The sequence below is a fragment of the Opisthocomus hoazin genome, chromosome Z (assembly GCF_030867145.1).
Source record: "Opisthocomus hoazin isolate bOpiHoa1 chromosome Z, bOpiHoa1.hap1, whole genome shotgun sequence".
NCBI classification, from domain to species: Eukaryota; Metazoa; Chordata; class Aves; order Opisthocomiformes; family Opisthocomidae; genus Opisthocomus; species Opisthocomus hoazin.
In genome coordinates this window covers 10506496-10519359 of record NC_134454.1, presented here as the reverse complement: position 1 = coordinate 10519359, position 12864 = coordinate 10506496, and the positions used below count along the sequence as shown (strand labels likewise).

General features: G+C 41.1%; 1 protein-coding gene across 5 annotated transcripts in view; it reads left to right on the top strand.

Moving 5' to 3' along the window:
* Positions 1 to 12864, top strand: part of FAM169A (family with sequence similarity 169 member A) — a 43178-nt gene that overhangs the window by 18488 nt on the left and 11826 nt on the right. For all 5 annotated transcript variants that reach the window (XM_075411609.1, XM_075411607.1, XM_075411610.1 and 2 more), the window contains exons 2-6: positions 3781 to 3918; positions 5400 to 5499; positions 7860 to 7945; positions 9338 to 9509; positions 11756 to 11935. In XM_075411609.1, coding sequence (XP_075267724.1) covers positions 3784 to 3918; positions 5400 to 5499; positions 7860 to 7945; positions 9338 to 9509; positions 11756 to 11935 — 673 coding nt within the window. In that variant the 5' untranslated portion in view covers positions 3781 to 3783. The remainder of the gene's footprint in view (positions 1 to 3780; positions 3919 to 5399; positions 5500 to 7859; positions 7946 to 9337; positions 9510 to 11755; positions 11936 to 12864) is intronic.

The window sequence follows — 12864 nt, the reverse complement described above, 5'->3', positions numbered from 1 at the left end:
GCAACTGTAGTTGTAATTAAATCAATTTGCAATGTTGCCTGCTTATTCTACATGTAAGGTTTTTTTGAACATTAATGCTTATAGTAATAAAGATTTTGTGCATAAGAAACTGCCTCACTTGCACAGAAATGTGCTTACTTATCCTGTTAAATGTGGTTTTTGTTGGTGTTCCTTGAATTGATCTGTGGTACCCTCTGGTGCTGCAGCTGTGCCTAAAAAAGTACGTGCCTTTTCTCATGTAGTAGCTTGCATAATGTTGACAATCACAAAAAGTGATAGAATTCCACATTAAAGCAAATGTTGCTCATGTGAGTTTATGCATATGATCTTTAATGCTATGATGTGAAATGATATGGTTATGAAGAGAGTAAGATTTATTTTCTTTTACTTGAAACATGAAGAGCGTAAGTTGCCTCATTTAAAAAAAAAAATTATCTCCCTCCTCCAAACACATATTTCTAGTACTAATGGTCATAATGAGTTTGGTTGCTTAAGGCTAAATCGCATGTGCTGGGTCAGCCTGACGGCGTGCTGACCAATTGGAGTGGTGCCGCATGAGCAGAGCACGGTCCTGCAACGTGTGACAAGGATTTGACCTGACAGTTTTACAGTCGTGCAGCACATGAAAGCTTAGAGCAACAAAAAAGGGACACGAGGGACTGCGTGGCAGAGGCCAGTGCTGTTCCTGCTGCCTCTGCGGAGAAAAATATGTAATGCTCTTGTCAAGAAAAACTGAAAAGCTATTTTCTCTTTACCTTTTTCTCTCTCCTGCATTACTTGAGACTGGCTGGATGTGGAGCCATCTGTATTTTTACTTTGTGAAAGGCACTGACAAACCAATTGTGGTTTTGTGAGGGAAATATATTAATTTATTACTATCGGAAGCCATTTGGTTTGTCTTTGGTAGGGTGTTTTGACTTTCAAAATGAAGGTACTTTTATGTTGGACTGCTGAACTACTTCCTTATGGTCTGCGGTAGGTCAGCGTGGGACACTCTGCTTTCATCACCTGTTTAATACTTTTAATGTAATTTGATTACTTTCTGTGTGTAGTTGTGGATTTCTTCAGGGAGGTAGTGAACTTGTGCAATATTCCTGATCTCATCAATGCTGAGCCAAATTACATCCCACAAATGTTTGATAGCTTGTCACCTTACATGTCTGATATGCTGCACGGTACAAATGATAGATGGTTATTTAGCAGGGATACTGGGGAGGTTTTCTTTGGTTCAGTCGTCAACATTGCTCTGTATTGTTTGGGGTTTTTTTCTGCATAACCCGTTTTCTTTAAATGATAAAAGATGAAAAGTCAAACGTGACTAATACAAGTGAGATGGGAGTGGATTAAACATATGCTGTATCAAAGTGCTAAGCAGCCCAAAGATCTAAACAGAAACGAGGTGTCTGAATGATTTTGAGAGTAATTCAATGAATGTATGAATTAGCAGAAAAGAGGTTTTTTTGTCTTTTTTGCTTATGGGCATAGATGTGGTGGTTGCTTTTATTGTAATAGTGCTGTAGTGGTTGGAACTTGAATAATCTACTGAATTTTTTATTGCATTTTTCTGCTTTGGTCCTGCATGATTTTATTATTTTAAAAATGTCAGGAATTATTACCTAGAGGCTTTCAGTTATAGCTTGTGGCTTGCTTGTGTCTTTGTCATGTAATAAGGAAAGCTCAGCTCAGTTTGTCTGTTATTCTCAGTTACCCCAGCAGTTAGGTATTTCTTTAATAGTGGAGGGGGGTTTCTCCTTTCTGCTAGCATACAGAAAATTAACTTTTGTGACTTTCATGTGTTTGTATTCCCTTGTATTCCCCTAAGCAGAATTTACCTGTCCTGTTGCATCTAACGGGGTGCTAAAGCCCCATCCTATTGTAGAATCAGTGACAGGCAATCTCACACTTCACCTCTCTTCCTGTTCCTCTTGCAAGATACTTACAGCAAACATGTCCGTTTATGTGTACCACAGTACTGCTGGTGTGTTTCAGAACTGTAATATGGGTGGGTAAACCTTACCTGCTAGACATGAGGAGACCAGCGGTGGGATGAATTGCTTTCCTGGCAGCAGCTCCTCTGGCTGCTGTGCAATGCTCCTGTATTGCTGCTACATCCAAAGGTAGGCATGCCTCACCTTGGGCCCTTGAAGTCCCTTCACTGGTGGACTGGAGGAGCAAATGCAGTTGGCTGGTGTCAGGTGTCTCTTGCCTGTTTCTGCCCTGTTAGCAAGGGCAGCACCTGGAAGGTGGGAAGGAACAGGTGGAGAATTTAGAGATGCAGCTAAGCATCCGAAAAGGGCAGTAAGCAATAGCAGGAGAAATGTGAGAGACTGAAAGAGAAGGCAAGAGAAAATCAAAACAACAGATAAGGGGAAGGAATGAGTTGAATTAGAAAGGAAATTGCTGTGCAGAATGTGTGTCTAGCTAAACAATAGCATTCATGGAAAGCATTAGTTATTTTCGTCAGCAAAAGCATTAAAGCTAGCAGTTGTAAATGCCAATGAAGTGATGTCCAAGTTTATTTTTGAATTTTAACAGAGAAAGTATCTCTTTTATAGAAGAATCAGCCTCATCTATTCAAGCAACTTAATAGTAGTGTATTATTGCTGTTAAAAAGCTTTTGAAATTTAGACTTCTAAATTGCTGCTGGGTGAGTTGTAATAACTTCTTTTGCATTTGATTTACCTGTGTCAGTAGAACACTGAATGGTGGATTAGAGGGAGAGGACTGGAGATAAAGGAGAAAAATAATTGAAGACTAGGATTTAAAGTGGAGACTAGGAATCGTAAATCTCCTATTAAAAGCTTTGTGTTTTTGAGAGTTGGGTGATGAGTTCCTGGTAGCTGAGCAAGACAGATTAAGCAATCCCTGTGTTCCTCCAGAACAGGTTCTCATGAGCTTGTGGTAGCTCATGTTTGTGAGAGTTTGGACTGTAGCCTGAAGGGACCTGAAGGGTCTGTTTCTGTCTGAAGTTTTAGAGACCTTGAAGAGCGCTTGGTGGATTCCAGGAGCTCTTGTTCATCTTGACACTGCTTTGACAAGGAAAATTTGAATCTAAGAGCTTTCAAGGACCTGTGGCCACTATGGTCTTCAGTGCTTTAGCTTTTGTCTTGTCACCTCCTTCAAGTGTCTCTTTAGTCTCTTGTGGGCGCTTCCTTTTAATGAGGTTGTAGCATCTCCTGTTCTCAGTTGAAATACTCTTGGAAACAACGAGCTGGCAGGCACACTAACTGGCCAGTTGAGAGAAATTCTGAAGAGTGCTTTGGTTTCTTCAGAGACAGATTTAAATACAAAGTCTCCAAAATAAATGAACTCCTCTTTCGTGTTATCTTTTGGGCTGTGTACTTATTGTTTGACTGGCCACTTATTGCTTAATCTGCAGCCTCAAAAACATGAGCTGGGAGGGAGATAACGGAGCCTGCCACCTTAAGACAGAATGTGGTCTGTTGTAAATGTGCTGCAAACAGGGGGGGCTTGTATGTTGGAAATCTGCCACGTTTGGGTCTGGGGGCATCTATGGGCTGAATGCATCCTTTTCTGCTTATAAACACAGATCGAGTTTGTGTGTTGTTTTACAGACTGGCTGTTACTAGGTATCATCCTAGTTAAATGCCTGGAGCATTTCTCCTTTCTGGCTTGGATATTAGAGGGCTCTGGAGAGCAGCGGTGGGCGGCGGGGAGGGGCTGTTCAACAGTCTTAGTTACATGTTTAGTAGGAATATGTGATAAACTGCATTTTGTCTCACAAACTACATACAGTAATAATGTTGCTTATTTCTCAAGAGGATGTCATTCCCTGTGGATATCTTGAACAGCTGCAGTCATGAGCAATTGAAGATCTCAGGAGAGAACTACGTGTCTGGCCTTCGGTGTGGGAATCCAAACCATCCCGAATTCTTGTCTCTGCCGGACCACAGCAAAGTAAGAACCTGCAAATACCTTAGTCCCAGTTTTCTTGATACACTTGTAGATTTAAAAGATTTAAAGTATCCAGTGCATAACTATTGAATTACATAACGATTTTAGCAATGCTTTTGTTTTCTCCAAATTCCTGTTTGTGTGTTAAGCTCTACTTTTTTTCATTCTGTAACTGGGTTTAAATCAGGGCATCAGTGACTATTTGCTGCTTCTAGGCAGTGGATCTGTATGCATTAAGTAATTTTTCAAAAACCTTAAATTTCAACTGAAGAGTCAAACTCTTTCCTGAAAAGCACAAACTCACACAGTCACAAAAATCTGTCATCGTAACTAAGGCATTCATGAGTTACAAAAAGAGCCAGTTAGCTTCAGTATCTCAGTCCTTCAGTGTCCTTCGTGGTTAGATTCAATCTCTGATAAGCAAGTTTCACTGATTTCAGAAATGATTCTTTCCTTTTTAGCTGAAAAATTCCCTGCTGTTGTTGGGAGTTGTAGTAGAGGCTGGCTGTGATGCGTCATGTTTTAAGTACTTAAACCTTGCATGATAAGTTGGTCAATGCTGGTTCTGTCTAGATGAACGTTTCTATTAGAACTAGTACCAATAAAAGCAATGGTGTACAGCTTTAATGAAAAGTAAGCTGAGAGGATTCTCTGTGGGAACAAAAGGTCAGTGCTGCAGATTCCTTGGCGGAAGCAGAGTTTTGAGTGCTTTCCTATATTTCTGCAGGTGCTGTCTGCCTAAATAGTTGTTTGTGTTAACACCCTCATTTGCAGCATAGCATATCATAATCTCATTAAATTGGGTAAACTTATATATTTACCACACCATTAATGTCTGTCTGGTTTATATGCATTAAATATTGAAAGCATGTGAATTTAAATATCAAAATACATTTCCACAAAGGTACTCAACTCCTGAAAAGTGGATTGATTTGACCTTTCTCATGTTGTTCCTGAGGGGAAGTGAAGCAGACAATTTTGGAATTTGTAAAATGTGTGCAGTTTAAGGGAAGAACACCATTCTGAATCCAGCCTTCCCACCTTAGCACGTTAGGGCTCGTGTTAACAAAAAACAATTTTGCTGTGCCAGGTTGTTTCTGTGCTTAACTGCCTGCCTCGTTCTTCTGTTGGCCTTGGCAACGTGCGTAGCTGGGACAGTTGAAGTGAACATACTGCTGATTCTTTGCACAACTTCCTTCAGTTGTGCACATAAATGCAAACTGCTGACAGCAGAGAGCTGTGATGGTATAAACGACGGTAGCTAAATCTGGCAGAGCTTGAGAGTCAAAACTCTTTATAGTAGTCTGTCTTTAGGAAGAAATGTCCAAAGTAAGGGCCGGAGTCTGATGCTTATGCTTTACGGTTAACTGTTAAGCACTCAGTTTTCAACATTCATCTTGCTTATGTTGCTAAACATTCTCTGTATATTTTACTAATGTTATTGTAGCAATAGTCTATTGAAGTATTGTACACTCTTGTTTCAGATTCCTATTAAGTTGTCAAGTGTGGGCTTCGTTCCTCTTTATGGTGAAGAGCCGACACACAAAGTTCTTGCTTTGTTTGCACCAGGAGACTCGCTCGCAGGTTTCCCTTTCAGATTTTAATCTCTTGTTACTGTTTCTGTGACAAATACATGTAACCATGCATTTAACATGCTCATTCCATGCTAGTGTAGCTCCTAACTTTGCCACTTTTGGAAATGTTGTTCACTATGTTCTTGTTCCCATACTACTATTTTTGTTGTAGATTTGTATAGACCAATGATAGATCTTTGTACACTAATCAGAGTAGAACTGGACCCATTGAATTCAGAAGATATGTAGCAAAATAACGTGGTGTTTGTCTGAATCCAAGTACAACATAGAATCATAGGTTGGAAAAAACCTCTAAGGTCACGGAGTCCAACCATCCACCAAACACCACCGTTCTTACTAAACCATATCCTCAAGTGCCACATGTGCATGTTTTTTGAACACCTCCAGGGATGGTGTCTCCACCACCTCCCTGGACAGCCTGTTCCAATGCCTGACTGCTCTTTCAGTAAAGAAAATTTTCATAATATCTAAACTAAACCTCCCCTGATGCAACTTTTGTGAGGCCCTTGCCTCTTGTCCTATCACTAGTTACCTGGGAGAAGAGACCAACACCTGCCTCACTACAACTTCTTTTCAGGTAGTTGTAGAGAGCGATGAGATCTCCCCTCAGCCTCCTCTTCTCCAGACTAAACAGCCCCAGCTCCCTCAGCCGCTCCTTGTGAGACTTGTTCTCTAGACCCCTCACCAGCCTCGTTGCCCTTCTCTGGACATGCTCCAGCCCCTCAATGTCCTTCTTGTAGTGAGGGGCCCAAAACTGAACACAGCACTCGAGGTGCAGCCTCACCAGTGCCAAGTACAGTGGCACGATCCCCTCCCTACTGCTGCTGGCCACACCATTCCTGATCCAAGCCAGGATGCCGTTGGCCTTCTTGGCCACCTGGACACACTGCTGGCTCGTGTTCAGCCGGCTGTCAGCCAGCACCCCCAGGTCCTTTTCCACTGGTCAGCTTTCCAGCCACTCCTCCCCAAGCCTGTAGTGTTGCATGGTGGTGTTGTGATCTAAGTGCAGGACCCGGCAATTGGCCTTGTTGAACTTCATACAATTCGCCTTGGCCCATCGATCCGGTGTGTCCGGATCCCTCTGCAGAGCCTTCCTACCCTCGAGCAGATGGACACTCCCACCCAGCTTGGTGTCATCTGCAAACTTACTGAGGGAGCACTCAATCCCCTCATCCAGATCATCGATGAAGATGTTAAACAAGGCCGGACCCAAAACTGAGCCCTGGGGAACATCACTTGTGACCAGCCGGCAGCTGGATTTAACTCCATTCACCACCACTTTCTGCGCTTGGCCATTCAGCCAGTTCTTTATCCAGCGAAGAGTACACCCATCCAAACCATGCGCAGCTAGTTTCTCCAGGAGGATGCTGTGGGGAACAGCATCAAGGCCTTACTGAAGTCCAGGTAGATGACGTCCACAGCCTTACCTTCATCCACTAGGTGGGTCACCTGGTCATAGAAGGAGGTCAGGTTGGTTAAGCAGGACCTGCCTTTCATGAACCTGTGATGGCTGGGCCTGATCCCCCTGGTTGTCCTTCACATACCCTTCACATGTATCTCTTGATATCTTGATGTATGCCTCACCTCTCCAAAAGGAGTTTATTGAGCGTAGAATCCATTAACTTACCCGTGAACTTAGATGCTCTTTATTAGCAGTGATTGATCAGCATCAAGTGCAAATTAGTCTTTAGTTTTAGATCCTAACATAGCTCTGACTAAGATGACATCTTACTGGGTTTAGGTGGTTTTTACTCCCGTTCTCCCTTGCCTTCCAGTCCTGCAGGTTTCCTGCTCTTTCCATTTACTTCAGGTATATGATTGCCAAGTTTGCCACAAATGTCCATAAATCAAACTCTTCCTGATTGCTAATCACCTGGCCAGCATGCTTTTTACGTTTATCTGACTCCCTGAAACTTCAGTATCAATATCTGTTAGCAATAAAAAACTAAAATACATGTATGAATGAGACTCCTCTTGGCAGGCTCAGTTTTTAGTGTAAGGAGGTGCTAGAGCACAGTGATGAGGGGTGGAACTTATGTCTGAAAAACAGTTCCAGTATGTCATATTGCACAAAACCTGTGTTTGGTTTTATTGTTCTCAGTTTTCAAACAAGTTTTGGACTGGGGAGCATTGTGTATTTGGGGAGTGGTGGTGGTGGGGTGGTGGTGTGTATAGCACCACATCTGTTGGGCTAGGGTAGTAAGGCATGCACTGATAATGTGCCAACTTAGAAGATGCTTAACTTGGTTACTACAGTGTTATTCCCAATTGTTTATCAGCTTTAATGAATATGTTTCTTTTGGAATGGTAAGAATCACTAACTTTTTATTTCCCCTTGTTTCTTTCAAGCTGCAGCCCTGTATCTTTCTGACAAGTGGTGGTCAATTGATGACATTGTGAGAACATCTGTCCCTGCTAGACAGGGGCTTCATCAGGTAAGGTGCTCCAACATTCACCTAGCAATTATTCTTACCCTTCAAGATAATGGCAAGTCATGTTAAATAGCTAGTGTGTGAGATGTTAAATGTTTTCATTTCATTCAGAAGTGAGTTGGCTGTTGAAGTTGGAAGGAAGGTCAGTGGGAACAGAGGAATAGGCACTAGGGGGAAGGGAACTTGGTTGTGAAGATAGTGTCTAGAGCAAGAGTGACTCTCATACAGTAGATTCATATGTAAGCTATTTAGATGTTTACGATGTTACGAATTTTTTCTTTGCTCTTTAGAACATCATATGTCTGGTTGTATTGAAACATCTTAGTAGTGGTGCATTGTACAATAGCAGTACCTATTATCAGGAGACTAGTAAGCTAAAAATGTTGTTGGGGACCTGTTTGATAGAGGTGAGTTGGAGCTGGTGGCTTGCAGTGGCAATACATGAGTCTGGGAAAGCAAGTTGCCTGGTATCTGCTTTATTGCTCATCATTGACCTTAGTTACCATTACTGACACCTAGCTAACATGGAGTTTTGGTTTTTTTCCAAAACTGGAAATCCGTTTATTTCCAGGAGTGCAATTTGTATCTGCTTGTGAAATCTGGGCACTCATCTTGGATTTTTGAATTTTTTAATTTACGTTAGAAAATTTGGCAGGTAGCCTTCTTAATGGTAGGATGCTGGTTAAATCGGGAAAGCTGAATCTTTTGCAGGTAGGGTAGCTGAGACTCTGGGCATTGGGAAGAGAGCATGGTTCCTACATTATTCCTTCACAGTGGGTAGGATAGCGGTGAACTTAAGTTTAATGTGTAAAAGGAACTCTGCAGGACAGAGAAAAGGATATGGAGGTCCTAGTTTCATGCCACAGAACCTGTTGTAACTGGTTCTTCCACTGCATCATGTGCTGTTGTCTGCCTTTTTATCAGCAGTGACTGAGTGTGCCAAGTCTTGCTACCCCGTGAGGCTCATCATTTCTCCTTTGTAGGACTTCAGTTACCTGCTAGCCTGGGACGTCTGAGATTGGTGTACTGCTTTTGTGTTTGATGAATATTTCTTAAATCTGAAAACAGTTTTGAGTTAAAATCAAAACATTTCCCTCACGCCGCCCCACTCCCAGCACTGTCTTGGCTCTTACCCATGGGATTAGGAATAACATTGAAGTCATGAAATATGCTCTGTCTATGGTAGTGCTTTATAGTTAACCTATTGCTATGGCTTCCGAGCATCTCCTTGCCCACAAACAAACCCCAGAGCTTCATCCTGCATTAGCACTTAACAGCTTGTCTTGACTCCATCTGTACCTGTGTTAACTGGCAACTTTGAAAAACAAGATCCCTGGTGTGTGGGTATTAACTAATCTGACCACTCTTCTAAAACGTTATTCTGTGTTTCTTTAGGTGAAGTCTGTTGGAGAGAGGGTTGTTCTTTACGTTCTGAATCGAATTATCTATCGGACACGAGAAATGGAAAGAAATGAGATCCCATATCTCTGTCATGGAAGCAATGACTATGCTAAGATCATGTGGAAGAAAGGGGAGGCCATTGGATTCTATTCTGTTAAACCTAAAGGTAAAACACTTGAGTATTGTGGGATTTGGGGGGGTACAGGGGGGAACACAGGGAGCTTATCTGAGGAATATTTTATTTAGTAGACTTTATAAGCCTTACAGGCCTAACGAGTAGTTGTTTTCCTGAAATCATAAGAGGTCACATTGCTGTTAAAAATCTAGCTTAAATGTTTATGTGCTTTAGCAATCTAAGAAAGTTCTTGGATTTCTTCATATTCTACTAAATACATTTAAAACTGTAGAAATGTGGTATACCTGAAAGCTTTTTTCCTTTTTTCTTTTGTCTTCTGTAGATCAGTTGTTTACAGTTGGATTGGGCTGTGCTTCTTTTTGTGGGTTTTTCTTTTTTACTTAGCTCCAGAATGCAGAGATCCTGTGTATTGGAAATGATTCTAGAATCAGATGGCATTATCACTTAAATATTTTGTAGCATGACAGCATAGAAACTTGGCTCACAGGTGTAAGATTCAGCTACACCTGGTGATAACAAAAAGAGATTCCCTTCCACACATGTAGTCCCTCAGAGATTACAACTGAGCTGCCAGGCTTGTGTTGTTAATGTTACAGACTTTCTGTTGGTTTTCTTTTTCTAAAACATTGTAATTTCCCTTTAGTTATTTTGGATTTTACTGTGGGTTTTTTTCTGGATAAAATTTAGTATTTGGTAGGCTGTTTAGCACATTGATAGCACTTTTTAGAATGTCAGTATTTGGATCAAGGAGTAAGTCTGGCTTTTTTGTTTCATCTCGAGGGTTTACTAATTCAGGATTAGTGATAGTACTGGAGGCTTGCTGGAGACTTCCCCCATCTAACATAAATCTATGCCTTTGCAAACTGTTAAAAATAAAGTAGTAAACTGAGTCACTGACCTATTCTGGTCTGACAATCAAGGTAGGAAAGCAACTGGCTGATTTGTTCTGATTATCTTTGTTGTCTTTCTGTGTTTTTTTTTCTTTAAAGAAATTATGTAGTGCAGAATTCGTGCAAGTCTCAGTATTTTTAATGTCAAAATTGCTGTAGTGTGGTGGTCACAAAGTAGTATGTACATAGCAGTAGTTTTTGTTGTGGCCTTATAAAGCTGGAACTTAGAGTAATGATTCTATTTTTAGTCTGGAATGGGGGCACTTCTTTGTGTGGCCCTGGAGTTTTGCTGTACTCGTGCTCACTTGTTATGTTTCTCATGATGCCCTCTGATTCGCTTGTCCTGAGTTAGCAAACGCTGAAGGACACTCTTTCTAGGCATTATCAGTATTCCACCCGTGCTTGATTGTGTGCTGTATTCTCCAAATGAGTAGTCTATGTGGAGAAAGCTCTGGAAACAGATGGTTAGGAAAGAGTGGTGGATCTTGGCTGGTATCCCAAAGGGTACGCAAGTAATGTAACCTGTCTGCCTACGTTTTTCTTGCTTGAAAAACGAGAAGTATATTCATTTGTCTCAAAAGTACAAGGTTGCAAAGACTATGTTGTATAGACAACAGTATGCTTCTCTTTGGGCTTGTTAGAGAAAAGGAAACTTTTTGGCATAGTTCACACTGACTCACAAGATGAGGGCCTGAAAGTGGATTGGATAGTTGATGGCCTGTCTTAATGCCATTATATAGCATCCCTTTGTCACCACTGAGTCCATAGCTACCCTTTGAATCCCCTGATACTAAAGTACCTATGTGTTGTGACAGTCTGTTTCGTCTTTGGTGAATTATGGATAATGTGTTGTTTATGGGAGAATTCCAATGTAAAGTGTCTTAGGATTTTTTGTGGTTTCATTTAAAAAATTGGAATTATTGTTTCAGTCTTCATGTTTGTTCTAAGGAGTGGCATAATCTACATAAAGATGCAATTCAAGAATTTTGTCTCCTTTTCCCTCCTCCCTCTTTCAGCTTCATTTTTATTATAATTTTCCTATGGAGTTGTATAGTGAGATTTCGAAGTGAGCCTTTCCTGTCTATCTGTGCAGCTCTTTTCTTGTACTGCAGACTTTTTCTGACATATTAATCTAGTGATATATCTTGGCAATATTATGAATTTTGCCCCAAAAGACAAGAAATGACTGATAACAATTATTTATTTTTAATGAATGTTATAAATTATTTTTTTGTTTTAAGTAGAATTTTATGTGACTTAAAATTACATATTTTGGAATAATTTTTATAAATTACAGAAGTTTTTATTTGACTGTGCTAAAATTCATGCTGCAGCATGTCAATGCTGGAGTACTGATGGGTATTTTTCCCCCTCCTGTTATTTCAGGAAGTGCGTATGGCTCTCGTGGTGAGCTGAGGTATAAGCTGCCAGTGCTAGACACAATGTTTGTAAGAAAGAAACATCGTGGGAGAGACACTGGTCTGGTGATGTTGGAAGACTATGTGGATTCCTTTACTGAAGACTCTCTCGGCCTTCGATACCCACTGTCACCCTTCATCTACACAGGCAAGCTCTTTGATTTATTCTTCTTATCTTCTTTGTGCTTTCTTTACATGTCTACATGAGTGCTGTCATTCAAGCTCCAGATTTGTGGCTGCCTCCTCAGTTTTTCCATTAAATGTTCTGCTCTTCAGCGAGGGCTAAAAATCCTGAGTTCTTTAAGATGGTGAAGTAGTTCCTGATTAGATTTTTAATCCTCCATGTGAAATTAGATAATGGATCTCTGTTCGCTGCTACTGTGGACTTTACCACTGTGTCACCCCTTAAGCTTCTAGAATTGGCTGAGGAGTTGCTGCGTGGGATCTAATGTATATCTTCTTTGTAGCACCTTTTTCTTGCTCACGCCTAAGCCTCACTGGGTCCTTTAATTCACGCTTTCTCAGAAATTCTGGTCAAATGGACATAATAGGCTGTGTTTTAACTGGGATATAAGAAGGCACAGTTCTAATGTACAAGTGAAACACTTAGGCTCTTCCATTAGGAACCTAGAAGGAATGTTATCTAGGAAATGACATGCATTCTGGGAACAGTGTTGCTTGGGACTATGTTCAGGCAAGAACCACACTTCCTTTGCCCTGTTTGTCAAGGCTTGTCGTACTGTGAGGCCATCTGCCAGGCTTCCTTCAGTGAACATTTTCATCTAGCCTCCTTAACCCCTGGAAGTTTTCTGCTTTTCCAAGTATCGCTGTCTGTTGTTGGATCTGACAAGACCTGATTTGTTAGGCTTCAGCCAGCAAACTGTCTTCAGCAGAATTTAATGACTAATCCATTTCCCTGGTCAAGGAGTGATATGGCAGGGACCTTGTCCACTGAGATTGTGCATCAGTAGTGAATCGGGTCAACAATGGTAGTTTTCGTGGTAGCTAGCACAGAATAATGTCGAAGCATGCCTCACCACATGGATGTTTAGTGTGTGTATTGGGAGAAAAGAGGTG